The sequence below is a fragment of the Penicillium riverlandense genome, assembly GCF_028828495.1.
Source record: "Penicillium riverlandense strain IBT 135883 chromosome Unknown utg000006l_segment0_segment0, whole genome shotgun sequence".
Classification (NCBI taxonomy): Eukaryota; Fungi; Ascomycota; class Eurotiomycetes; order Eurotiales; family Aspergillaceae; genus Penicillium; species Penicillium riverlandense.
Genome location: NW_026643197.1, coordinates 3,096,071 through 3,120,952, shown reverse-complemented (window position 1 = coordinate 3,120,952; position 24,882 = coordinate 3,096,071). Strand labels below are relative to the sequence as shown.

General features: G+C 54.3%; 10 protein-coding genes across 10 annotated transcripts; 7 read left to right on the top strand and 3 right to left on the bottom strand.

Annotated features, from left to right (window-relative positions):
* Window positions 1–176: 176 nt before the first annotated feature.
* On the top strand, window positions 177–1,478 carry N7474_007465 (L-threonylcarbamoyladenylate synthase; the record flags this gene model as incomplete). The annotated part of the gene is made up of 1 exon (XM_057198875.1): window positions 177–1,478. The coding sequence occupies one exon, from the start codon at window positions 177–179 to the stop codon at window positions 1,476–1,478; it is 1,302 nt and encodes a 433-aa protein (XP_057052315.1).
* Window positions 1,479–1,761: 283 nt separating this feature from the next.
* Window positions 1,762–2,832, top strand: aah1 (adenosine deaminase; the record flags this gene model as incomplete). Its single annotated transcript, XM_057198874.1, has 1 exon — window positions 1,762–2,832. The coding sequence occupies one exon, from the start codon at window positions 1,762–1,764 to the stop codon at window positions 2,830–2,832; it is 1,071 nt and encodes a 356-aa protein (XP_057052314.1).
* A 149-nt stretch (window positions 2,833–2,981) lies between these two features.
* Window positions 2,982–3,572, top strand: N7474_007463 (uncharacterized protein; the record flags this gene model as incomplete). Its single annotated transcript, XM_057198873.1, has 1 exon — window positions 2,982–3,572. One exon carries the CDS (start codon window positions 2,982–2,984, stop codon window positions 3,570–3,572), a length of 591 nt encoding a protein of 196 aa, XP_057052313.1.
* Window positions 3,573–3,829: 257 nt separating this feature from the next.
* N7474_007462 (complex I 24 kDa subunit family protein) lies at window positions 3,830–4,768 on the top strand (the record flags this gene model as incomplete). Its single annotated transcript, XM_057198872.1, has 3 exons — window positions 3,830–3,946; window positions 4,021–4,311; window positions 4,373–4,768. The coding sequence occupies 3 exons, from the start codon at window positions 3,830–3,832 to the stop codon at window positions 4,766–4,768; spliced, it is 804 nt and encodes a 267-aa protein (XP_057052312.1).
* Window positions 4,769–5,160: 392 nt separating this feature from the next.
* N7474_007461 (putative SNF2 family helicase) lies at window positions 5,161–11,725 on the bottom strand (the record flags this gene model as incomplete). The annotated part of the gene is given in 6 exon segments (XM_057198871.1): window positions 5,161–6,375; window positions 6,451–10,300; window positions 10,352–10,545; window positions 10,558–11,128; window positions 11,180–11,303; window positions 11,395–11,725. The coding sequence occupies 6 exon segments, from the start codon at window positions 11,723–11,725 to the stop codon at window positions 5,161–5,163; spliced, it is 6,285 nt and encodes a 2,094-aa protein (XP_057052311.1).
* An 836-nt stretch (window positions 11,726–12,561) lies between these two features.
* On the bottom strand, window positions 12,562–13,498 carry N7474_007460 (putative polyadenylation factor subunit CstF64; the record flags this gene model as incomplete). Its single annotated transcript, XM_057198870.1, has 2 exons — window positions 12,562–13,388; window positions 13,447–13,498. The coding sequence occupies 2 exons, from the start codon at window positions 13,496–13,498 to the stop codon at window positions 12,562–12,564; spliced, it is 879 nt and encodes a 292-aa protein (XP_057052310.1).
* A 189-nt stretch (window positions 13,499–13,687) lies between these two features.
* On the top strand, window positions 13,688–14,768 carry N7474_007459 (prohibitin subunit PHB2; the record flags this gene model as incomplete). Its single annotated transcript, XM_057198869.1, has 4 exons — window positions 13,688–13,856; window positions 13,909–13,977; window positions 14,037–14,392; window positions 14,448–14,768. The coding sequence occupies 4 exons, from the start codon at window positions 13,688–13,690 to the stop codon at window positions 14,766–14,768; spliced, it is 915 nt and encodes a 304-aa protein (XP_057052309.1).
* Window positions 14,769–15,062: 294 nt separating this feature from the next.
* Window positions 15,063–16,355, top strand: rmt2 (protein-arginine N5-methyltransferase; the record flags this gene model as incomplete). Its single annotated transcript, XM_057198868.1, has 1 exon — window positions 15,063–16,355. One exon carries the CDS (start codon window positions 15,063–15,065, stop codon window positions 16,353–16,355), a length of 1,293 nt encoding a protein of 430 aa, XP_057052308.1.
* A 172-nt stretch (window positions 16,356–16,527) lies between these two features.
* On the bottom strand, window positions 16,528–20,167 carry N7474_007457 (putative DUF221 domain protein; the record flags this gene model as incomplete). Its single annotated transcript, XM_057198867.1, has 3 exons — window positions 16,528–17,504; window positions 17,556–19,939; window positions 20,001–20,167. The coding sequence occupies 3 exons, from the start codon at window positions 20,165–20,167 to the stop codon at window positions 16,528–16,530; spliced, it is 3,528 nt and encodes a 1,175-aa protein (XP_057052307.1).
* A 785-nt stretch (window positions 20,168–20,952) lies between these two features.
* N7474_007456 (MCM DNA helicase complex subunit MCM4) lies at window positions 20,953–24,177 on the top strand (the record flags this gene model as incomplete). Its single annotated transcript, XM_057198866.1, has 5 exons — window positions 20,953–21,259; window positions 21,315–22,175; window positions 22,225–22,296; window positions 22,347–23,536; window positions 23,590–24,177. The coding sequence occupies 5 exons, from the start codon at window positions 20,953–20,955 to the stop codon at window positions 24,175–24,177; spliced, it is 3,018 nt and encodes a 1,005-aa protein (XP_057052306.1).
* Window positions 24,178–24,882: the final 705 nt, after the last annotated feature.

Below are 24,882 nucleotides of genomic sequence, written 5' to 3'. Positions count from 1 at the left end.
CTCCAATCCTGCCACACTGGCTCCGCCCGCCATACATCACTCCCGCCCTTCGACCGGATTGCGCGTGCGCGGGGAGGGCACGTCATTGATCGGATCCGCTTGAAACATCGGACAAACTGCTGCTCCCTCGCATCCTTGCTGGCACCCGTCAGCGCACTGTTGCCAGATTCTTGACCATGGCGGCCCAGGAGACCACCCGGGTTGTCTCTGTCGAACGACTCAGCCAGGGACCGGGCGACCGAACTCTGGCGGAGTGGTGGGAGGCAGAACGCAGTAAACAAACCCCCGAATCCAAAGCTATCGAAGAAGCCGCCCATCTACTCCGGACCAGTGAAATTCCCGTCGCCTTCCCAACCGAGACCGTGTACGGACTGGGTGCCGATGCGACTCGCAGCGCCGCCGTCCAGGGTATCTACAAGGCGAAACAACGGCCATCGGATAATCCGCTGATCGTCCATGTTGATTCAGTCGACATGCTTGATCGCCTACTCAACCCCACGCAGCAGACCAGCCCCAGCGTAGCCAAGATGCCGCGCATCTGCATTCCGCCGATCTACAAGCCTCTGATCGAGCGGTTCTGGCCGGGCCCGCTGACGATCATCCTCCCCAATCCATCTGGATCTGAGCTGGCTGCAGAGGTGACCTCCAACCTGACGACATTTGGGGTGCGCATGCCTTCTTCTCCTCTGGCGCGCCTTCTCATCCATGCCACGGACCGCCCGCTTGCCGCGCCGTCGGCCAACGCCTCCACCAAGCCCTCTCCGACGACAGCGCAGCATGTCTACCACGACCTCCATGGACGGATCGATCTGATTCTGGACGGTGGCCCATCCGGCCTCGGTGTTGAGAGCACAGTGGTCGATGGGCTCTGTGAGCCGCCCGCTATTCTCCGGCCGGGCGGCATCGGCATTGAAGAGCTGCGCGAGTGCGCCGGGTGGGAAGACGTGGTTGTCGCATACCATGACGCCACACTGGACGTGAAGGAGATCCCGCGCGCTCCCGGCATGAAATACCGACACTACTCGCCCAAAGCACGGGTGGTACTGTTCGAAGCCGGATCAAACCCGGCCGGGGTCGTGGCTCACGTCCGCAAAGATCTACAAGACACTGCTATTGGCGCGCATACCATCGGCATTGTGCGTACGCGCAATTGGGCACAGGGATTGAATCTGGCGCCGGCCGACGAACTGGCTCGGACCTTGACTCCCGTGTCAGCGGCCATCGATAACCTGGTCAGCTTCCCGATTCCCGTCCTCGAGACCGGCAGCCCGAGCAGCCGGACCAAGATGGCGTATGATTATCATCTCGGCTCGGATGCGGTCTCGATTGCACACGGACTGTTTGCTACCTTGCGTGCCCTGGACGAATTCGACGTCGATGTCATCTACGTCGAAGGCGTTTCAGACCGAGACGGCGACTTGGCAGCCGCGGTAATGAACCGACTACGCAAAGCGGCGGGGGCGGAATTGAAGGTATAGATGGAATGTTGATAGAGGCCTTATTTTTCGGGTTGTATTTTAATAGTGTTCTCCTGTTTGCCATGTATTGTACAGAGTAATATCAACAGAAGCACCTAATCTCTTGGACCTGCCGCATCGGGTGCACAGAGTCTCTGTATACTCTTCGTGGAAATGCTTATCGGGGACCTCCGCCGCTTATCGATCCCCGCCCATATCACTCAACTACTACAAATCTGGGCTTCTGCCCGCCCAGTTCTTCTTCTCCGGGGGAGGAACTCACTGTCAAGCATTATTACCCATTATGTGCCAACACTCGCTCCACGAGTTCCTCCAGGGCCTGCCGAAATGCGAGCACCACGTCCACCTTGAGGGGTGCTTGACCCCCGAGCTGATCTTCCAGCTGGCCGAGCGCAACGGCATCGCCCTGCCCGACCCAGCCACCAACCCAGCGTACGTCTCAATTGAATCTCTGACGGCACGCTATGACCATTTCACCTCGTTGGACGATTTCCTCTCCTTCTACTTCGAGGGCATGGCCGTGCTGCGCAAGGAGCGCGATTTTGCCGACCTTGCCTGGTCGTATTTCCAGCAAGCCCACGCAGACGGCGTGCACCACGCCGAAGTTTTCTTCGACCCGCAAGTGCATCAAAGCCGGGGTGTTCCCTACGCTACCATCGTCGCCGGCTTCGCGGAGGGGTGTCGACGCGCAGAGCAGGAGCTGGGGATATCAACCCGCCTGATCCTCTGTTTCGTGCGCCATCTGTCCATCTCCTCCGCGAAACAAGTCTATGAGGAATTCGTGCAGCACCAGCACGTTGAGCTGGGTGTCATCCATGGCCTGGGCTGGTCCTCCACCGAAGTCGGTCCGCCCAAGGATATGTTCCGGGAGATCTACGCCTCGGCCGCGGAGAAGGGGATTCCCCTGACCGCGCACGCAGGCGAGGAAGGTGATCCGACGTACATCAGTACCGCGCTGGAACTGGGCGCACAGCGCATCGATCACGGGATCCGGCTGATCGAAGACCCGGAGCTGATGAAACGTGTCGCGCGGGAGGGGATCCTTTTGACGGTGTGTCCGCTGTCGAACGTGCGGCTAAAGTGCGTTCCGGACGTGTCGCATGTGCCCATTCGCCGGTTCTTGGAAGCGGGCGTCAAGTTCTCGATTAACAGCGACGACCCGGCGTATTTTGGAGGTTATATCCTTGATAACTACTGTGCGGTGCAGGAGGCATTTGACCTGAACGTGCTGGAGTGGCGCATTATCGCGGAGAACAGTGTGCAGGAGAGCTGGATTCCCAATGAGCGCAAGGCGCAGCTGTTGGAGTCGATCCAGGCGCATGTGAAGAAGCATATGCGGCCCGTGGGGGTATAGGGCTGATAGCTACCCGCTGTGAATATCGCATGCCCGAGTATATACTGCTATTGAATAGATAGACAAGATTTCCCACTATTCTGAACGTATACAAAGGACCAGCCTCAATAACCAACTATTACTAACTAACTTACCCTGTCCATCTACAGATGACTAATCTGCGCCCTTTCCACGCCGGCTGCTGCGTGTTTACGGTAACCTCATCTGTCATGACTTCCATCCTGTCGTTCGGCATCCTCGCGAGGTCAACCCAGCACCTCCGCCTACTGCCTGTACAGGTATCATACCTCCGGAGACTTTCCCATCTTTCCTCGCAAGCCAAGGCCCCTGAAGTGCGCAGTCCAAGGCCTCCTCTGATCAAGCAGTCCATTGCTTACACTCACGCCCGAACAATGTCGACTTCAACCCCAATTCCAGAGCGGTACAAACTAATCTTCTTCGTCCCCCCATCCCACCTGGAGCCCTGCAAGGAAGCCATATTTACCACGGGCGCCGGCTCCTTCCCAGGAGGCAAATACACCAAGTGTGCCTTCCAGACCCGCGGGACGGGCCAGTTTCTCCCGAACGAGGGCGCGGATCCCGCCATTGGGGCGGTGGGTGCGCTTGAGCAGTGCGAGGAACTCAAAGTGGAAATTATGTGTTTGGGGAGGGAGGTGATGCTGAATGCGGTCAAGGAGCTGGTGAGAGCGCATCCGTATGAGGAGGTTGCGTATGAGGTTTATCGGATGGAGGATGCGTAGTTATTAGGTCGGTGCCGGACGGTTTTCGTTCCCATTTTCTCTCCTTATTTGCAAATACCCGAGCCCGGCCTCAGCACTTCCTAGGGCAAGGGTGATCTATAGAAACACGTGACAAGATACAGGACGCTGACTCATCCCTGTAATCTGCCATATCTGATTGGCCAATCCATCCCTCCCGCAAAACGCCAACTCGAATCCGCCCGAACTCCAAACCTCATCCTCTCGACCATCCTCCAATTCCACACTCTCTGCCCGCGATGGCTTCCAAGCTCTTCTACGTCCCGCGGGTTGGCCGCCAGGTGCTACGCCAGGTTTCCGCCCAGAGCAGACCCTTTTCGGCCGGTCCGCAACGGTGCAGCGAATCCCTTTCCGTGGTACGTTGGGGACTGGCGTTGCTCGCACACCCATGAGCCTGAGCCATTGAAGCAACTACTAACGACCCTGATAGCACCGCAACAACCCTACGAACAACCCGAGCATTCCCTTCAAGTTCTCCGAGCAGAACCTGAAACTCGCCGATGAGATCCTCAAGCGCTACCCGCCACAATACAAGAAGGCCGCCGTCATGCCACTGCTGGATCTGGGCCAGCGCCAGCACGGCTGGACCAGCATCAGCGTCATGAACGAGGTTGCGCGCATGCTGGAGATGCCTCCTATGCGTGTCTACGAGGTGGCCACCTTCTACACCATGTACAACCGGGAGCCGGTCGGCAAGTACTTTGTGCAGCTGTGCACGACGGTATCACTCCCCCAAGTGTCTATTTTTCGCATTGCACTAACTGTAGTGTTTTGCTTTAAAGACCCCCTGCCAGCTCGGCGGCTGCGGCAGTGACGCCATCGTCAAGGCCATCACCGAACACCTGGGCATCACCCCCGGCCACACGACCGAGGACGGCCTGTTCACCTTCATCGAAGTCGAGTGCCTGGGTGCCTGTGTCAATGCCCCTATGGTCCAGATTAACGACGACTACTACGAAGACCTGACCCCCGAGTCCATCAAGTCCCTCCTCACAGCCCTCAAGGACTCCGCGACGACCGCCGGTGCCGGCACCAAGATCCCCGCCCCGGGCCCATTGACCGGGCGCGACACATGCGAGAACAGCGCCGGCCTGACAAACCTGAAGAACCCGGAGGAGTGGAACCCTGAGACCATGATGCGGAAGGATGGTGCATTGGACACGCCGGCTCAGCAATAGAGGGATGATGGAATTATAATTTGGGGGGAGTTTGACACCGACACAAGCCTTGCACCTGGAAAATATACACTTACCGAACCCTCAGCCCGGGAGTGTCGGGATTTGCCTTATCATGTACAGTACGTTGTTTTCCGCTGCGCTTTGGTCTGCCGGGGGACCGAATAAAGTGTCATGCAAGAATCAATGGCAGATTTCCTTTGTTTTCAATACTTCAAACAAGTGAGGTTCTTTTCATGAACAGTAACAGCATGTACACCCAACGATGAGCCTCCAGCCCCTTGTAAATCATCAAACATCAAAACCTGGTAAGATCATCGATATCCCCGTTCATCATCCATCCCCAAATCCCCAGTCATCAGTCTCCAAATCGAAGGCAAATTGAGAATATCAGATCACACTCCCACATCAAATGGCTCGCCTTCACATCGAATGACACCCTCGGCGTCACCCTCGGCCTTAGACACCCACTCCAACGCACCAGCACGCTCAACCAGGATCTTGCCCTCTCGTTCCTGCATAACGTTCACATCGACGGTCATCCTCATCAAAAGATGATACACGTGTACAGTTCGCGTCTGGCCGTAGCGTCGTGCCCGTCCAATGGCCTGGGTCATCCCGGCATTCCAATCCTGTTGAGTTGGAACGAGAAGAGGCGAGAGGAAGATAACGTGGTTGGCGCATTGAAGATTTCTAGGAAGTGTCAGTACAAGCCATTCCAGTTTTGTTAGAAGAAAAGAGCGGAATACATACAATCCAGCAGCCATCGAACTACCCAGCTGAAGAATAAGCACCTTAGGCCGAGTCTTCTGCTTCCCCGTGCTCTTTCTATCATTCATCTTGATGTACTCATTAATTGGGCCCATGTACCCAGCCCGTGCCATGCGATGTTCGATGCCATTGGCTTTAAGCGCACGAGAGACGATAGGCATCAGATCTTCAAACTGCACAAAGACGAGCACCAGTTCGTCGGCGGGAACTTGCTGAAGTATCTCGACCAGTTTTTCAATCTTGCTGTCCTTTTCATCAGTGCTCTTCCCGCCCTCGATGCTTGATCCGTGGACGATCTTGCTTGGCTTTGCGGATCCATCGCACCCGGGGACCAGACACTGGCACTCCTTCTCGGGGATTTTGTCGATGCAGACTTCGCACAGGAGATGACCACAGGATGCCAACAGTCCCACTTTGGTGATGCTGACTTGCTGCGCATTGCATTTGGAGCATGTTATTGCCGTCGCCGCAGTCTGTAGGTTCAGGATGGCTTCTGAGAGGCGGATGTCACGCTCGCTTTGGACAATTAGCTTCAAGATAGAGTTAACGTCAACTGCTAGTGCTTTCATCACGGCTTCCACCTCTTGATATTGAAGTTCCGCCTTGGAATTTTCAGCGAGACCGCTGCAGGACAGCTTGGCTCTCTTGCTGGGGCGCCCTCCAGGCAGGCCGCGGTTGTCCTTGGGGCTTCCCGCCTTTTCTTTCGTATGAGATTTTGCCAAAGGCTTCTTGACTTTTTTGGATGCTTTTGCGAATCTCTCTTCCATTTCGGCCGTGACATCGTTGCCGTCGTCACTTCCAACCCAGATATCATATGAAGCCAAGCAACGATTGATAAGCTCCAGGACTTTCGTGGCTGTATCTTGATCCCCAGTTTTATCGAGACGGATTCCTTACAACCAGCTGTTCCAAACACTTGACTGCATCTTCCACCGACGGATGATCATCGCGGCCTGTTTTACAAGACCCTCCAATTTGCTACAATGCTCCGTCCTCGTCTGTCTGTGAGTCTTCAGCCGGCTCTTGTATGCTTCGACATCCCACGGGTTGTTTTGCAGCTTCGTAGATGCACAGTATTTGACAAGAGCTTCCAGCGGGGCCTTGCTGCTGCCCAGTATGTCATTCAAACGGGAAATGACGAGATCGTTGTTGGGATTTCTGATTTTGCGATGCCGGCCATTCTGTTCCACGAGTGCATGAAACAATGCTTGATAGGTTTGCTGCTCCATTGGGGATTGGTTTATCACTACGAGATGTATCTCCGTGGCGATGTGGTCAATTTCCGCAATGTTTTGTCTCGCAAATTTATCTAGGAACCTTTGTGCAATCTCGCGTCTATTGCTGTACCAGGCATCAGAGCGACGGGGCTGGTACATCTGAAAAGACTCCGCTGCGGTGTATCTCCTGCGAATGGATTTCAGTCGACTGTTCTGCGTGGGGACATCTCCATCATCATCCACGCCCAAGTAGAGATCCAGGTACCGTGCAATGCTCTTGATGTCGGCAAATTCACTCATAGCCGGTGTGCCAGACAGAATCCACTTAGAGCGTGCGTGCAACGACAAGATCGAAATCAGTCTTTCTTCCCCGGTGTATGTGTACTCGTCGATGACGATCCGATTGAAACTGAAGAGGTGCAGGAATGGATACCGCATGTCGCGCCAATCGTGATCCTTCTGGGTTGCTGGGATGTTGAATAGCTCCCGGTCGTCTCGCGCCCGAGGTGTGGGGTTGTTGTCAGGTTCTTGGTCGCGTTTTCTTTTGGTAACCTTCTTCTGAGACTCCTCAGAGATGCGCTCTGTAACCTCGTCAGTACAGGCCTTCTCCAAGCAGTTCGCACTTTCCACTGGCTTATCATCTGGTGTTTGATCGCCATCTTTGATGAAAAGAAAGTCAGACTTTGAAGTTTCATCACCAACGCTTGCCTGTTTCTCTTGCTGGGCAAGTGCAAAGCCCTTGCCCCGGACTCGGCGAGAAGGCATGTAGGTATACCCAGCTTGGCGCTCTTTGACCTGCGCGCGCCGTGCCTGAACCTTGCGAAGATATTCCTCAGGCCCGTCAGATGTCAAAATGTCACACAAATCCTTGAGAGCCTGTCGAGCCTCTTGGAACCAGTTATCAAAGTTGCGGCCTGCCTTTACAGGAGGCTCTGGAGTCCCTGTGAACTGCTGTAAAGTTTCGTAGTACACGTTGCTGCTGAACACTTTCCACGCCACGACGATGATATCAGCACCTTGGATGTCTCGAATGCTGAGTTTGCGGAGTTTTCCAACACCCTGAATGGCCAGCACCGTGTGTTGGCTATCGAGGAATTTGTTAATCTCAGACTGCCACTGCTCAAAGACATTGTCCGGAACCACGATCAGGGTTGCGTGAGTGGGGATCAACCCAGAAACCTCCCATGAGAGCGAGCGGTCTTTTTGGATCTGCGCATCAATAAGGCCAAGTATTACTGCCGTTTTGCCATAACCCACTTCATCGGCAAGTACGCCTCCTCGGACAATTTTGGGGATAGCAGCCTTCACCTCCGCCCGCCACGGCATCAGAGGGAGCACAGCCTCTTCAGTTTCCTCCTCCAGAAACGGGGCCACATCTTCCGCCTCCTGAGAAATCGCCCATGCCAGCGACCGCAGTTGCTCCTTCCTCAACTTCTCTTTGAAGTGAGGCGGTTGTGAGCGGGGGGTGTCATCCTGATTGCTCTTCAAAGCGAATTCAGCGGACTTCAGCTTGGCCAAGTCATAGGCATCTGGAATGAGTCGCCAGTGAAGACTGATGCCGTCATTTGGCCCAGTTCCAACAAGCTTGCCGTAAGCCTGATGGGCGAGTGTCTGTACATTGAGAGTGAACCGAAGTCCACTCTCGCTGCCACACCCACCTTGCCTGAAGACCAAGAATGCAGGCGGCTTTGACTTGGCAGCTCGCTCATAGGCGCCTGCCTCCTTCGGGTTCTCGTAGGGCACAATGGCATTTTTCTGGTCTCTACCCCACAAAATGCTGGGCTTCGGTGGATGACAGGACTCGCACGCTGTTTCTTCCGTGTATGGTAGGTTATCCCAGCCATTGAGCTGATGCCAATCTTGGAAATCCCTCCACCCGGAAACCTTCTGGACCAACCAGGCGAAATTCTTCAAGGTGACAGCAGGATCCACAGTGTCCAAGGCTCTCCAGGTGGTGTCCTGTTCTCCCTGTTTGGACGTTGTTGCTGGCACAGACAGCGAGAGCAATGTTATGTAACTTTCGTGGCAATCCTTGTTTCCAATTGAAAGGTGGACTCCGGGTTTCAACCTTTTGCAGATGATCGGACCACTGACAAATCTTTCCAATCTAGCATCGGATATTTTGGCCCAGCAACGGGAAAACGCGTTGGCATTTGCCATGGTACTGGTCATGTCCCATGCTCTCCATGAAGGCTCCAACTCCGCAATGGTAATGCGACTCGAGTATCCTGGGATGCGGTCATGCTCAAGAGAAAAGACACAACAATCTCCATCCGGGTCGCTGTGTTTGGTAGGATCGAGGAAAAGGTAAATGGTAGGACAGTCTCCAGTAGCAGCCTTCTTGTACAGAGATCCAAGTGCCGTGCCACAATCAGGAAGATACTCGTATTCGCCTCTAACATTCACGTCCAAGCGTCTGGCGTCTTCCGCTTCTCCGCCAACAGTGAGACGACTCCAGGTTCTGGAGTTCAAATACTTGTTTGTCTGCAGCCCACATTCAGCCTGGAATGTTTTGACCTGGCTCCCACTGCCTGCAAATGTGAGAGCGAGCTTTGTGCTGAAGGGAGAACAGACCTCCCAGTCACCATCAATGAGCGATTCCTGCCGAGGTGTCATTCTTGCAATTGGCTGGGCAAGTATTTCTCTGATAAGACTCTGAGACGGTGCTGATGCGGGTGGATTCGCATAATAGATCCATTGTAAACCAGTGCTGCTGATTATGAGACTCAGGCTGGAATTCGAATGTCTGCCTTTGTAGACGGCTTTCCAGACGCGTCCTCGGGTAATATCAAAGAAACGGAGCTCTTCACAAAGTGCAGATTTGATTATTTCCGTGAAGTTCTGCCATTCAAAGCCTTCCACGCATTCCCGCTTGTAATTCACGAATTGCTCGAAATCCATAATAGAGATGCCGGTGAGCTTGAGCCTTATCGGCAGCAGGTCTTTCAGATACGTGGTAAAACCCGACGGCTCGCTGCGCGGAATTGGAAGAGGTTCATACGAGTGAGAAGGATTTCCGGAGCATGAGCTGCAGGCGGTATGCTTGCAAAGTCCACATCTGAAGATGCTCGTCCTGACAGCAGACTGCTTTTCGCACGTACAGTAGCTTGCACTGCTAGCAGCTCGCGCTTGGAGATCAACATGGTCGACGATGTGGACTTGGGCGTCCTCCACACTAGTCTGCGTGCTATCGTAGCCTTCCTGAGGGATGATAGACGTCTTTACCACATCTTGATCACTGTAGTCCATCGAACCATTCCCCCTTTCCAGGACATTGTAGCCGACGAGCAGCGCCGCAAGAATGGCAACCCCAACACAAGTTGAGCTCATCGCGTTCCCGGCCAGGTCTTGGAGTTCCCGCTGTGACTCTCTCGTAAGACTGATTCTGTCCAACGGCAATCCTTGCAGAGCTAGAGCCTCAAGACCAGTGAGAGGCGCGCCACGGGTAGTGAGAAAAGGCATGCCACATGGCGTGATGCAGCCGATAATTCCAAAACTTTTTGACTCGCCGCCACGGTCAACGCCCTGGGACAACTCAATCCATCGCCTGTATATTCGTCAGCCATGTTCCTAATGTATGTTGGCATGATGAACTTACTCCTTGAAATTCATGTCGTAATCCCCGGTAACGATCTTTCGCAAGAAGTTGATATCAAGGGTATCCCAAACTCTCTCGGCCTGAGAGTTTATGTACGTATACCAATAGAAATCGGGCGGATGACAGACAAAGCTACCAGGCTGTGATCGAGTAATTGGCCGTTGATTTCCAACATCATAATCGTTGCGATGTCGCTGGTGGCGGACCTTATATCTCTCCCAGGCGACCTCGGCGCGAGCAGCCGTGGCATTGAGACGAGTGCTCATGTCTTTTTCAATGCGTTCCAGTCGTCGATCGTCCTCATCAAGAAGAAACATACCTGCTGGAGAGCTGGCTGGGCGTGTGAACTTAGAGAGCAGCTCTTTCCATCGGGCCCCGAGATGGAGATAGCGAACGGCATCGTCTGTAGTGTCATTCTGTACCTCGATATTCCGGAGGCGGACCTTGTCGATGCAAACCATGTACCCGCGCTCCCGAGTTTGAGGAATGTAGTACGCCTTTGTATCGACAGCGGCCCATGTCGCAAAGTAGTCGATCGACTCCCATTTGCGAGCGATTTCGGCCCAGGGGGCGCTCCTGACATTTTCTTGGATGACCAAGGCAGGGCGATATTTCTGAGCGTAATTCAGCATACCCTTGAATGTTCTTCCAGACTCTCCATCATCTCTAAGTGTCTTCTGCTGTGAGTTGAGGTTGGAGAAATCGACACAGGCGGTACCGGCGACTAGGAGGTCTGGGTTCCTCGGGATCTTTTCCAGCGACCCGTATGCCGTTTGCCTGGATTTTAATAAGTCGATAATATGTGTGTGATAGTAAGGAGTCACTTACGCCTCGTCATTTCCGAGTTCGCGGATATCACGGAAGAGGATGGGAGGGTGGAAGTTCCGTTCAATGTATGCTTGCTTGAACGGAACGATCTCACAACTGAAGAGGTGTTCAATACGGAGTCGGCCTGCGCCAGGGATGATGGAGAGGCCTTTTGACGGGTTAATTACAAAAGCTTAAAGCGAGACCAGTCACCAGGCTCAAAACATCAAACTCACCATTCTGAATCATCTCCAGGGCCAGAAGCGGGCTCTCAGTCCCCGAGCACATCGTAGCCACGCGCAGTGGCCTTCCTGCTAGGTGGTTGAGGACAGCAGAAAACCCCTGCCTGATAGCATTTTCTGCGAGATCGTTGAAGATATCTTTCAGTTTGTGCATGGGCGGCAAGTTGCGGGCAAGGTAGCGACCAGGCTCAAGCAGCTGTGCCCTCCGCACCTCAGGTATTTTGCTTCCATTGCTGGCAGAATCAAGTTTAATTTGTGTAGACCTTTTACGCTGACCTACCCTCTTCAGTTGCTTATCGGTTGCCTTGCTATCCTCTGGCGGCATGGCGTCTGGTTGTGTCTGAGAAACCTTGACGTTATGAGGAGAGCCGTGAGGAAAGGGTTTGAACCAAGAGGACAGGAAATAATATGAGGAATTTCCAAGAGACCAAAGAGGCCTCGAGCCTCCGTCGAGGCTGAGGAGGCTGAATAAAGAGTGTTGTATGGATTGTATCAACCAGGGCACGAAGTGTCACGTGTATGGGAGAGGGTGGAGCGGAAGGAAGGAGTGATGGCGGAGTGGGTGCGCGGAGCGGAAAACAAAACAGAAGTACGTGTTGACGTGTTTGGGAAGGTGCGAAAGAGGCAGGCAGCAATCTATGTTCTGTGGCTCCTTTCCTTTTTATTCTTTTGCACTTCTTCTTTCTCTACTCTCTAGTTCCCGCCTATTTATTGTTCAAGGTAGAAACTATTCTAGCAGCTCACATAGTGTTGAATCTGAGCGCGTCCTCTTTCGCACACTATAGTGAATCTTGAAGGACTCTGTATGGTGTAGCATCGATTCCTGAGGAAGGAGAATTCACATAGCCTTGAAGCTGAGCAACTTCTTGCAACACTATGTGAATCTGAAAAAGATGTCTATGCCATAGCATGTATGTATACGGAGGGAGAACAAGGAAAGTTTACACCATTGAGAAAAAAAAACCTTTAATTCTTATAGGAATACACATTCAGTGTTGAAAAAATTTGCAAAGTATTGGAAAACATCACTCCTGTTGCGCCGACCCTCCGCCTGTTCAAGTAGCAATCAAAAGAAAAATCCACTATAGCAGTGGGATCATCCGAAAAGAATAGAATGACCCGAGGAAATGGAGATAATACCAGGGCAAGCCAAGCCACTAACTACCGCATGCCACCCTGCATGAGCTGCTGACGCAGCAACATGATCTGGCTGCGTTCCATAGGTGGCAGAGCGTCAATAGCCGACTGCGGCATGCCAAGGACTTGTTGCAGAAGCTCTTCCTGATTAGGGATTTGAGCCTGCGCTGCACCTTGCGGAGGTGGTGGAGCGAAAGGGCCTCCGACGACCGGCGGAGTACCAATCTGGCCACCATATGGCTGGAACTGCTGTTGGGGCTGTGGAGGGGCAGCCGCAGCGGGCTGGGCGGCCTGCTCGACGATAGATCCCAGGAGCTGGTACTCGACCAGGTTCATGAGCAACAGGGCCTGGAAGATGGCATAGGCGAGCTGGGGCGCTTGGCGCAGGAGCTCCGTTGCACGAGCCGGGTCTGTTTGTGCGAGAGCTTTCATCTGTGTCAGGACATCGAGGAGCTGGTTTGGAGGGAGGGAGGCGAGCGTGTGCGAGATGGCGTTGGGGCAGTCGAGGTGCGGTGGCAGCTCCACGCCTGGAGGAAGGGGAGGTAGTAGTGCTGACCCGGGAGCCGGCTGGGGTACAGGCGCAGGTTCTTGAAATTGTGGTTGGGTTTGGTCAGAGTAGTCCGGTGGCATGGAGTCCTTCTCATTGTTGTGCGGCCAGTCGACGCGGATCTTGCGGCCCATGATCTCGTAGTCGTTCAAGTTGCGCACGGCGGACGCGGCGGCATCAGCGTCCGCGAAGTCGGCAAACCCATATCCTTTGGGCTTGCCGGTTTCCGGGTTCATCATCAAGCGGAACTTGGTGACGATGCCGGCGGTGCTGAGGATGTCCTTGACTTGTTCCTCGGTGAGGTCTAAGGTGATTTGTTAGCTCGCTCTGTGCAAGGACGGACAGCATTGTTGGGAACGAACTGTAGGGGATATTCCCCAAGAAGACACTCTTCCCTGTTCGGTCGGGCGCCATTTTTGCGATGATGGAGGGCACACGAGAGCAAGAAAAGGATGGCGATGAAGAGCGAAGGCGAGCAAAACGCGGAAGATTCTGCCGGACTTTAGCCCACCGCCCTCAGCTCACTTCGTCCAGCTCTTCCATCTCCGTCAACCCGTCCGTCTCCTCATTCACCCTCTCTTTTCCACACTCCACCGACCCATCATGTCTCAGAATCAGCGGGAGGCGTGGGAACGTCTGCAGATGATGCTGCAGCAGCGCAAGGGTGGCTTTGGTGGCGGGTTTCCATCCGGCGGCCGAGGCGGCATGGGAGTGGGAGCCATCGTGTTAGTTGGCCTGGGAGCCTGGGCTGTGTCAAATTCTCTCTTCAACGGTACGCTTTCCATGCATCGTGTGATAGGCAAGGCATCTAATCGTTTGTCTAGTGGATGGCGGTCACCGCGCCATCAAGTACTCCCGGCTAGGTGGTGTGAAGAAGGAAATCTACAGCGAAGGTAAGCATCCGCCGTCCTCTCTCAGGTAGCTTCATTTCTCACGCCGTCTGTGACATTAGGAACCCACTTCCGCATTCCCTGGGTCGAATCTCCCATTATCTACGACGTCCGCGCCAAGCCTCGCAACATCCCTTCGCTGACCGGCACCAAGGACCTGCAGATGGTGAACATCACTTGCCGTGTCCTGTCGAGACCTCGTGTGGATGCCCTTCCGCAAATCTACCGAACTCTGGGCCAAGACTTTGATGAGCGTGTGCTGCCATCGATTGTCAACGAGGTGCTGAAGAGCGTGGTTGCTCAGTTCAACGCCAGCCAGCTGATCACACAGCGTGAAAATGTTGCCCGTCTGGTCCGCGAGAACTTGGCTCGTCGCGCTGCGCGGTTTAACATCACCCTGGACGATGTTTCCCTGACTGTATATCACCCCATAACAACTATTTGACCACTACTGACTTCCGTTTCCTCTCCAGCACTTGACCTTCTCTCCCGAATTCACCGCCGCTGTTGAAGCCAAGCAAGTCGCTCAACAGGATGCCCAGCGCGCTGCTTTCGTGGTCGACAAGGCCCGCCAGGAGAAACAGGCCTTCATCGTGCGCGCTCAGGGTGAGGCCCGCTCTGCGGAACTGATCGGCGACGCGATCAAGAAGAGCAAGAGCTACGTTGAGCTGCGCAAGATCGAGAACGCCCGCCAGATTGCCACGATCTTGCAGGAGAGCGGCGGCAAGAACAAGCTGTACCTGGACACCCAGGGCTTGGGGCTGAATGTGAACGCGAACACCGAGGAGAAATAGGAAGTCCAAAATTAATGGCTGGCGCTGAGTTCGCGAACTGTGGAATATCTATCTGTATAAATAGTTGGTTTCAGGAGCATTCGAATGCACTTTGTCTCTTCTCTCTTATCTTTCTGGTTCTTTCACTGTATGCGGGGACGAAGGCGGCGAGCGTATTGCATTGCAGAAATATATTTTCTTCTCCGCCACAACCACCACCTACTACATCACCCACAGTCGCCGAGCCAGTAAGTCTACATACAATAAGAATACACTGCCGCAAGCCCAGAATTAACATCCTTCAGATCCGCCACCATGCCCGAGGCAGCCCCCAACACAGACGATCTGCAAATCAGCTTCCAGCAAGTGGACGTCGACCTCGACGTACAAGAAATTCTCCTCGCCGCCTCCCAACACGACATCCCCAAGCTCCGCCGGCTTGTCCGCACTCAATCCGCACTCCCAGATGCCGCGAACGTCAAAGACCCAGAAACGGGGTACTCGCCTCTCCACGCCGCGATCGCAGCATGCGAGTCCGAGACAGAGGAAGAAGAGACAAGAGTAAACGGCGCCAATGGCGCCACCAGTGGTGCTGCTGCGAGTGATGACAGTGCTGAGATAGTGCAGTCTGGCGTGGAGACGGTCAAGTTCTTGTTACAGGAGGGTGCTATTTGGAATGACCTGGATAACAACGACGAGACGCCGGGCTGCTTGGCGCGCAGAATCGGGGTACAGCAGCTGTATGAGCTTATTGTTGATGCGGGAGTTCGAGCAGAATTGCTGCTGAATCGGTTAGATGGGTATGAGGCGCTGTCTGATGGGGAGGACGACGATGGTGATGAGCAAGAAGAAGAAGGACAAAAAGAGACAGAAACACCAGAGGGAGACGAAACAGCGCCGGAGCTGGTTGAAGCCACTGCCGAAACTGCGACAGAAACCAGCAACCCCAGCGTGACGAACCCGCGCTACCTGGACTCCCACCTCAACATCAACAACGAGCGGATCCTGGACTCCGACCAGAATGGGGTGATGATGAGCTGGGAGAGCGAGATCATGCGCAAGTCCGCCGCAGCGCTACTCCCACGATCAGGCCTCAAAGTGCTAAACATCGGGCACGGAATGGGAATCGTGGACGGATTCCTACAGGACCACTCACCAGCTTCGCACCACATCGTCGAAGCGCACAGCGATGTCGTCGCAGCGATGAAGCAGAAGGGATGGGACTCCAAGCCCGGCGTGGTCATCCACGAGGGCCGGTGGCAGGATATTCTGCCGGAACTGGTGATGCAGGGAGAGACCTTTGACGCGATCTACTATGATACCTTTGCGGAGTCATATGGCGATTTCAGGGAGTTTTTTTCAGAGCAGGTCATCGGGTTGCTGGAGCAGGATGGAAAATGGGGGTTCTTTAATGGGATGGGTGCTGATCGGCAGATCTCGTATGATGTATATCAGAAAGTGGTGGAGATGGATTTGTTCGAGGCTGGGTTTGAAGTCGATTGGGAGGAGATCCCGGTGCCGAAGCTGGAGGGCGAGTGGGAGGGTGTGCGGAGGGCGTACTGGGTTGTGGACAACTATCGGTTGCCACTGTGTCGGTTTATGGATTGATTGATGGAGGGATTGATGGAGATAGATATACCCACGGGAATGGTGTGCAATACAATGAATCGACATGATATATATTGAGACCAGAAAATATGACGTACGGCTCTATGCTATGGGAAAATACAACGCTCAAATGCTATGCAATGCGCAATGGGAAACAAGACAACACCGAATCTCACAATCGAATCAAATCCACCTCTGAGAAATCTGGCGGACTGCGGCTGAAGATCGTCCGACACTTGCCATCGAGTGCCTGGTACTCGTTACTGACCCAGATATGCTTGCTGAACCGCTGTGTGCGGTAAACCTCGTCGTCACTGACCCCAATATCATCGCGCGGGATCCAGATGACAGGTCGCTTGGCGCGAAGGGCCTCGTGTTGGAATGCGCGCTGGATCAACTGGTCGCGCTCGTCCGGCGTGAGATCCTCCAATTCGTCATGAATACCTGCAAACAAAGCATGACCGATTGGGTCTGTGGGTACCTGAGCCTCAGCGTCCTGTGCCATCTTCTCACGTAGGGCTTTGATAGGCGGGGCTGATTTCATGGAATTGATGCCGAAATACTTGGACCGACGGTTCGGGGAGCGATCCGCCCACGACTGGTGTTTAAGTTTCGGTGTGGCCAAACGATTTTCTTCATGTTGGCGTTTCTTGTCGCCATCCAGGCTGTTAAGTTCAATGTCTTGAGAGGGCTCTTCCTCCTGTTCCGCACGCCGCGAATCATCATCGTCATCATCGACAGTCAAGCCAAGACGAGCGTGTTGAGCGCGCTGGAATTCTCCGTCGCGTCGGACAGCGTCCTCTTCCAGGGTAATGGGAAGATACTGAATAAGCGGACTGAACGCATTGTTGAGAAGGATCTGGTATCCAATGGTCAATATCAGGACCACAATCATGCAGATTGCTTGTCCCTGGCAAGCAACATCGCCATTTTCATCTTGGACCAAGAAGAACATCCCGATGAGACACATTTCCATGAAGTATATTCCAGTGAAGAGCTGGTTTATTGCGCGCGGAAAAAGAAGACCACCGGTGTCGAATTGGAACTTGGTCACGTAGAGCGTATTATATCGATAAACGAACCAGAAAAGACTGAACGTGATAATGTTGAAGACGAGGATGAGAGGTGCGATAACACAGTAGATCAGCCCTGAGGAGAATGTTAGATGAGCATTTTGACACTGCCAGAAAGATCACATACCAATTGAGGCCAGTGTTGTGTAGACCGGAAAGAACGTGCCCCATTGCATCTGATTCAGATTCGTCGTCCGTGCCCACTTCTTTCTGGCCGTCGAATCCAAGATGGGCGCAAGAATAAACCAGCTGACTAGCCCAAATATCTGAAGAAGGGCACCCGCACTGACCGACATGGCCTGCAGAATCATATATGAGAAGAAATAGTTGCTCGACTTGGGGATATTCTGAGCCAAGATATTCGGCCAGCTGGTCACGTTGGTGACATTATCAATGATCGTCCCAAAGCTGGAGGCGATTGTGACGACGAAAAACAGCTGCACAAAGAGGAAGGCAAAATAGTAGTGCTGAACGGTTAATTCCACGGCCATTCCCGTGGAAAGACCTTGCGTTCGGCTCAGAAAACGGAGGATGAGAGGCAAGATTGCCATGAGAATCGCCAGGAACAGCGGTGGCAGGATACCCTGGATCGCCGAGATGCACCATTCCGGCAGCTGGTTCAGCCAGGACAACCAGTGGAACGCGCTTTCAAGATTAGAGAGTTGTGAAAGCAGACCCGTGAACGCGACGGGGACAGCCCATCCGACGACCATAGTGCACACTAGAGTGATGATGCCAAAGGTACGCAGATAGCGTTCCCACCACCTGATCGACATATTGTCCCAAATGACATCGTCTGGCGAGATCTCCACGACTCGGGGGGCCATCTGCTTGGGCACATGATGACTGACGGTCTGACATGCCATGTGCGCAGCCACTTGGTGGTTGAACTGGATAAAGGCAGAGTTCATCAGCGGAAATCGCTCGGGATGCTGTTGATCAACTTCAATCTCCAGGTTCAATCGAGCCAGTTCCTTTCGACAATAGTCAATGGTATCGACTTTCTTGCCCATCAGCCAAAGCGAAGGCATCCAACTCCAACCAAAGATAGGGAGACGGTGAGTCTCACGATCTTTTGATCGGATGTATTTCCTCCACATTGGCTCTCCGAAATCTTCATTATCAAAGTCCTCGTTGAAAGCGATGGGGTACCGATGGCCTTCGATGTCGTCTCCTTCTTTGTGACTTTGTCGTTTCTGACCTTTTTCTCGGCCGATACCAGGCTTGACAGGGGAGTCGGAACCAGTAAGCGGATACTCGTCAGGCTCTGAAGGATGGTGGATTTTCGACTGGGACGACAGATTCCTCTTCCAGAAGGGCCGCTTTGGTGGTAATGAATGAGAATCGTGACACAGTGTTTTATCACCAGTGGCCGTCTGTGGTGTCGGCGGCTCCGAAATATCGTGGGCGGATTTTGGAGCAGTGGTGTCTCCAGGAGTGGGTTCGTGGTTCTCCGGGGAAGTGCTTCGGCTTCGAAGGGGTGGAAGAACGACGTCTGTTGTAGCAACAAAGCCACCAGTGCGTGCCAATGTCCCATCCACTCCACCCAGTACGGTCTTGCCCAGTTTGCCCACACCGTGTCCAACGGCACCAGCCGCAGCCAGAGGGTTAAGCACACCTAGCCGCGGCCCGCCCTGGGAGATCTTTTTCGGTCCCTCTTCTGGAGGACGATGCAAAACCTCCTGTAACGTATGTGCTTGGTGAGGATCGCCTGAACTCACACCAGGTCCCATTGCCACGCTGGTGTCTCGTTTCTCAGCCGCTGATTTTTCCTGGTCCCCGGCCTTTGTGCGGCCCTTGCCGGCCCTCTTTGCCTCATGTTGAGCCTGTTTCAACTGCGCCTTTTTGCATTTCACAATCAAATCGGTTTCTGCCGCTTCAAGCCGTAGAGCGATGTCGTTTCGTGCTTTCACCTTCTCGTTTAGGTCATCGAAGTTGCGGTTGATCCAGATGTTCCTGATCCCACCAGGAAAGACATCAAAGAGGGAATCAAGGGCTTCAACGGTAAGCCATTCCCGCGGAATAGTCGTCACCAGCACTGTGGTTGCGGATGCTCGCAGCCGATGCTGGGGGGAGGTGAGGTAGGCCTGTCGGAGACGAATGTATCCCCGAAGCTCGTCGAAAAACACAGCACAAACGTAGAACACCACAATAACGGCTATCACACAATGAGCCCAGTACCGGCTGGTATGCTGCGGAGTGACATTGCCCCAGGCTAGCTGGTCCAAGCCGGTGACGTTCCAACGATTACCGCTTGTGACATTCATGTACGTTGTGCCTTTGCCGTCGACTCGGTTGAGTGGGAGCAACACTGGCAAGATCAAGAGGCCCAGAGGCACAAAAATTTTGAGGAGCATGCGCAAGTAACGTAGGAAGAAGTATGCGTCCAGTCCACACTTTTGGATAAATTCTGAACTGGAAGTGCGGAAGACGGGAGCGATCCAACGGAACAGGCCCGGCGGCGAGGGCTTGGTGCGTTCGCGGTCCGGGACAAGATAGGTTCGAGGTTGACTGGGCACGATTCTGGGTCAGTTTTTCACGACTAGTCATTGCTGTGTTCCAGAAGACGTACTAGATTCGCGTGAGCTTGCCCTTTAGAAGCAAGAACAGTAAAAATTCCACTGCAAAGACGACAATGGCCGTCGCCAGCGAAGCCACAAACGTTTTGACATTGACACCCTCACTTGTCCGGCCGCGGGTGCCGGAGTGCTCCAATGCCTGCTCCAGACCGGACGGCATGGTGATCAGCGGCAAGGATGAGAGTCAGTCCAGGGGAAAAGGTGTTACGGGTGTGACCGAGAGGGCATCTCACAATCTCCCTTCTGAGGGAGTTGGTCGTGAGCGAAGCAGACGAGGTGTCAGATCAGGGAGGCAGCATGCTCAAGGGGATGGGGGAGGGGTGTGGTGAAAAGGGAAAGCGAGCCCCAGCGAAGCCGTAGTCCGTCACAAAACGGCAACAAAGCGCCAGGCTTGGATGGATCCGCAGTGGAGCGCCACTAACCCCAGAAATGGAATCCGCACAATGACAAAAGTGGCTGGGCGCTTTGGCTCAGTTCCAGGGTAATACAGGAGAGAGTGGGCTGACGATGATGATTGGAGGGATCAAGTAGACGCCGATCCTTTAGAGGGATGACATCAGGGCGCCTGGTGAAACGCGGTGGTGGTTGGTTGGCCAAGCTGAGCGGAGTTGGGGTGTGGAAGCAAGAAGGAGAGAGTAAGAAAGCAGGAAAGAGAGAAAGAAGGAAAGGAGGAAAGGCGAGAATATTCAGCAGATACGGGAGGAAGAGACTGCCCATACAAAGCACTGTGTACGCTTCTCCCGAAAGGGAAGGAGGATAACCAGCCACAGGAGATCAGCCACATTAGATAAGCCCCAGCGAGTAAACACGCTAAAATCACTTTACACGCGAACGCGCGACTCGATCTGATGGCTCGCGTTTTTCTTTCTCCCTTGCCCGCCAGACCTCCAACTCCCATCACCTTCCTAGACTCTTTCCCACCACCCACCCACCCATACACACACCATGTCGTCCCCGGCTTCCAGTCGTCGGAGAGGACGCTCCTCCCAGAACCCCACCGCGTCTCCCTCCTCATCCCGCCAGGAGCCTCCCAGCAGCCCGACTTTCCAGGCCACTCCCCGCGCGTCCCGACGTCTGGCCGAGGGAGCGGTGCCAAGCTCATCGCCAATGTTCTTCCAGTCATCTCCCAACAAGGGCCCCAGTGATGCAAGTACACCAGATGTTCGCATGGACGAGCCTAGCTCGCCGGCACGGGCGCCGTCGACAATGGATGATGGCGACAGAACCCCCCGCGGAAATGCCCAAGTCAGAGGTATGCCAATCCGTTGCGAGTTGAATGGTCCCAATCCACTAAACCTATATCTCAGACTCTTCTCCCATTCACTACATCCCTAGCTCCAGCCCTACGCGAGGTGCCGGCCGAACAGACATCCGTTCCGACCTGCGCTCAGATGCACTGAGCGTCAGCAGTGGCCTGTTTGTTTCCTCACAACAAGACCAGGGCCGGCGGGGTGCTTCCCGTCGCAGCGATCTGCATTCGGGCGGCTTTGCTTCGACCCCGAATCGCAGGAACCGCATGTTCGTGGATGCCAATGGGATGCCCGCGGGCGAGGGTGCGCCTCGCTCCGATGCCACTTTCTCCAACATCAACCCCGGCACCTCCGAGGCGGAGGCCATGGCCGGTAACTCATCACGTGTGATTTGGGGCACGAACATCTCCATCCAAGACTCCATGTCTGCCTTCAAAAGCTTTCTCTATAACTTTTCTACCAAGTACCGTCTGTGGGCGGATGGTGCGACGGAGGACGAGACTCGAAGGATGGGAGATGTAGCAGACAAACGCGAATACATCAATATGCTGAACGATATGCGCAAAATCGGTCTGATGACCTTCAATCTGGATGCCGCAAACCTCAAGGCGTATCCGTCGACACTCAAGCTGTGGCACCAGCTACTCGCGTACCCACAGGAAATCATCCCGCTGATGGATCAGACTGTGAAGGATGTGATGGTTGATTTGGCGCTGAAAGAAATGGACGTTCTCCGATCAGAGAGCCAGCGAGGTGCCCAGGGTCGGGACCGACGGGGCCAACCAATCCTTACATCTGATGGCGCTGTTCCGTCGGGTGATGTTCCTGACCTGGTGGGCGAAGTTGAGGCGATGACCTTCAAGGTGCTTCCGTTCGGTCTGGACAAGACCGTGAACATGCGAGACCTTGACCCCGCTGGTAGGGTTTCCCCGGCCAATATCCAGACCCAATTGCTAACTTTCTCCAGATATGGACAAACTGGTCGCTGTCAAGGGGTTGGTCATCCGAACCACTCCAACTATCCCTGACATGAAAGAAGGTGAGTTGCTTGTCATTTCTTGGTATTTCGTCCTGCTCACATTCTGCTAGCATTCTTCCGCTGCAGCGCCTGCGGCTATGGTGTGCAAATCGACATCGACCGTGGTCGCATTGCCGAGCCTACCACCTGTCCTCGGGGCGGTTGTGAGGAGAAGAACACCATGCAGCTTGTTCACAACCGCTGTTCTTTCTCTGACAAGCAGGTCATCAAGCTCCAGGAAACTCCCGACAACGTCCCCGATGGGCAGACACCGCACTCGGTCTCGCTCTGTGTGTATGATGAATTAGTCGACTCTTGCAAGGCTGGTGACCGCGTCGAGGTCACCGGAATCTTTCGGTGCAACCCGATGCGCGTGAGTGCTCGTCAGCGCTCCCAGAAGGCGTTGTTCAAGACGTATGTCGATGTCCTTCACGTGCAGAAGGTCGATCGCAAGAAGCTGGGAATCGACGTGTCGACCGTTGAACAGGAAATGGCTGAACAGGCCGCCGAGGCGGACCATTCGCGCAAGCTCACTGCCGAGGAAGAGGAAAAGATCAAGCAAGCCGCCTCGCGTCCCGATGTTTACGAATTGCTCGCTCGATCATTAGCTCCCAGTCTCTACGAGATGGACGACGTCAAGAAGGGTATTCTATTGCAACTGTTTGGCGGCACGAACAAGACGTTCCAAAAGGGCGGCAACCCACGATATCGAGGCGACATCAATGTGCTACTCTGCGGTGACCCGTCTACTGCGAAATCTCAGCTTCTACGCTACGTCCACAAGATCGCCCCTCGTGGTGTCTACACAAGCGGTAAAGGTTCATCGGCCGTCGGTTTGACTGCCTACGTGACTCGCGACCCGGAAACCCGACAGATGGTTCTGGAGTCCGGTGCTTTGGTGTTGTCGGATGGGGGTGTCTGCTGCATTGACGAGTTCGACAAAATGAACGAATCCACGCGGTCCGTCCTCCACGAAGTCATGGAACAGCAGACGGTGTCCATCGCCAAGGCGGGCATCATCACGACCCTGAATGCGCGTACTTCTATCCTGGCGTCCGCCAACCCGATCGGCAGCAGGTACAACCCAAGACTGCCCGTTCCACAGAATATCGATCTGCCACCGACCCTGCTCTCTCGATTCGATCTTGTCTACCTGGTGCTGGATCGGGTGGATGAGTCCGAGGATCGTCGGCTGGCTAAGCACTTGGTCGGCATGTATCTGGAGGATAACCCGGAGAATGCCAGCTCTCAGGAGATTCTGGTAAATTGCATCTCATATTAACATTCTGAGCTTGAGCTGACCCGTTGTTCCAGCCTATTGAATTCCTGACAGCCTACATCACCTACGCAAAGACCCAGATCCATCCCGTGCTGACCCCAGCGGCCGGACGGGCTCTTTCGGATGCCTATGTGGCCATGCGCAAGCTTGGTGATGATATCCGCAGTGCCGAACGCCGCATCACAGCCACAACCCGCCAACTGGAATCTATGATCCGACTATCCGAAGCCCATGCACGTATGCGGTTGTCGCACGAGGTGACAGCCGACGACGTGGAGGAAGCCGTGCGACTGATCCGGTCAGCCATCAAGCAGGCCGCCACCGACGCGCGGACGGGCCTGATCGATATGGGCCTGCTCACCGAAGGCACCAGCGCCAGCGAGCGCCGGCTGCGCGAGGACCTCAAGAAGGCCGTGATGGCCCGGCTCGAGGAGCGCGGCGGGGTCAGCGGCGGCGCCGTGCGCTGGGCTGATCTCTTCCGCGATATGAACGAGAACAGCGACACCTCATTGGAACACAGTCAGTTCGGCGATGCGGTGCGAGCGTTGGAGGCTGAGGGAGCGGTCAACGTCATTGGAGAGGGGCCACGGCGGAGTATTCGGCGGGTTGCTGGCCTGCGGTAGAAAATGTGACGAGACTATGATTATTGCGTGGATAATGAATCTGGTAGCATGCCATCCCTTGCATGTTGCGGAAACGGAGTTGGCGGGCGTTAGAATGCGTGTTTTTGTGCGATGCAGGGCCTAACTACTGCCATGTGCGATCTCCACGATTTGATCTGGGATGTAGATTGGAATGTTATTTCTCAGTCAAGCTGTACGTACACCAACAACAAAGTCATAGACTTCGTTTCGCTCGGGATGCTTTAGCAGACAATCTTGCATAGGGCGCGGCCAAATGACTCCGGAATTATTGATAGGGTCAGCGACCCCTTAACACAGACCCTATTAATAGAATATGGAATACAGTACGGCGTCAGTATATGAAGTGGAGCATTATTATAGAGCAACCAAATCGCATAACCAGGACAAGGCAGCAGAATTCCCTAGCTTCGAAAGGGCGCTACCATTCAGACAAACTACGCATAGCACGCCATTAGAATCTGAGCTGTCGAGCTCACTTGTTAATTTCAGGATCTTCCCACGCCATCTCTCCTATGTATGCCCTCACACTCACTAAAAATTTAATAGTTCCCCAGCAGCAAGGCAGGGGACATTGACATTATTTGAGTGTGGGCCGTGCCGTCCACCCGTGGTTGGCCGCTGCCGGCGCCTCCGGGGCTGTCTTGCCTGGGCGAGGGCGATTCGCAATGCATAGTGGACAGATCA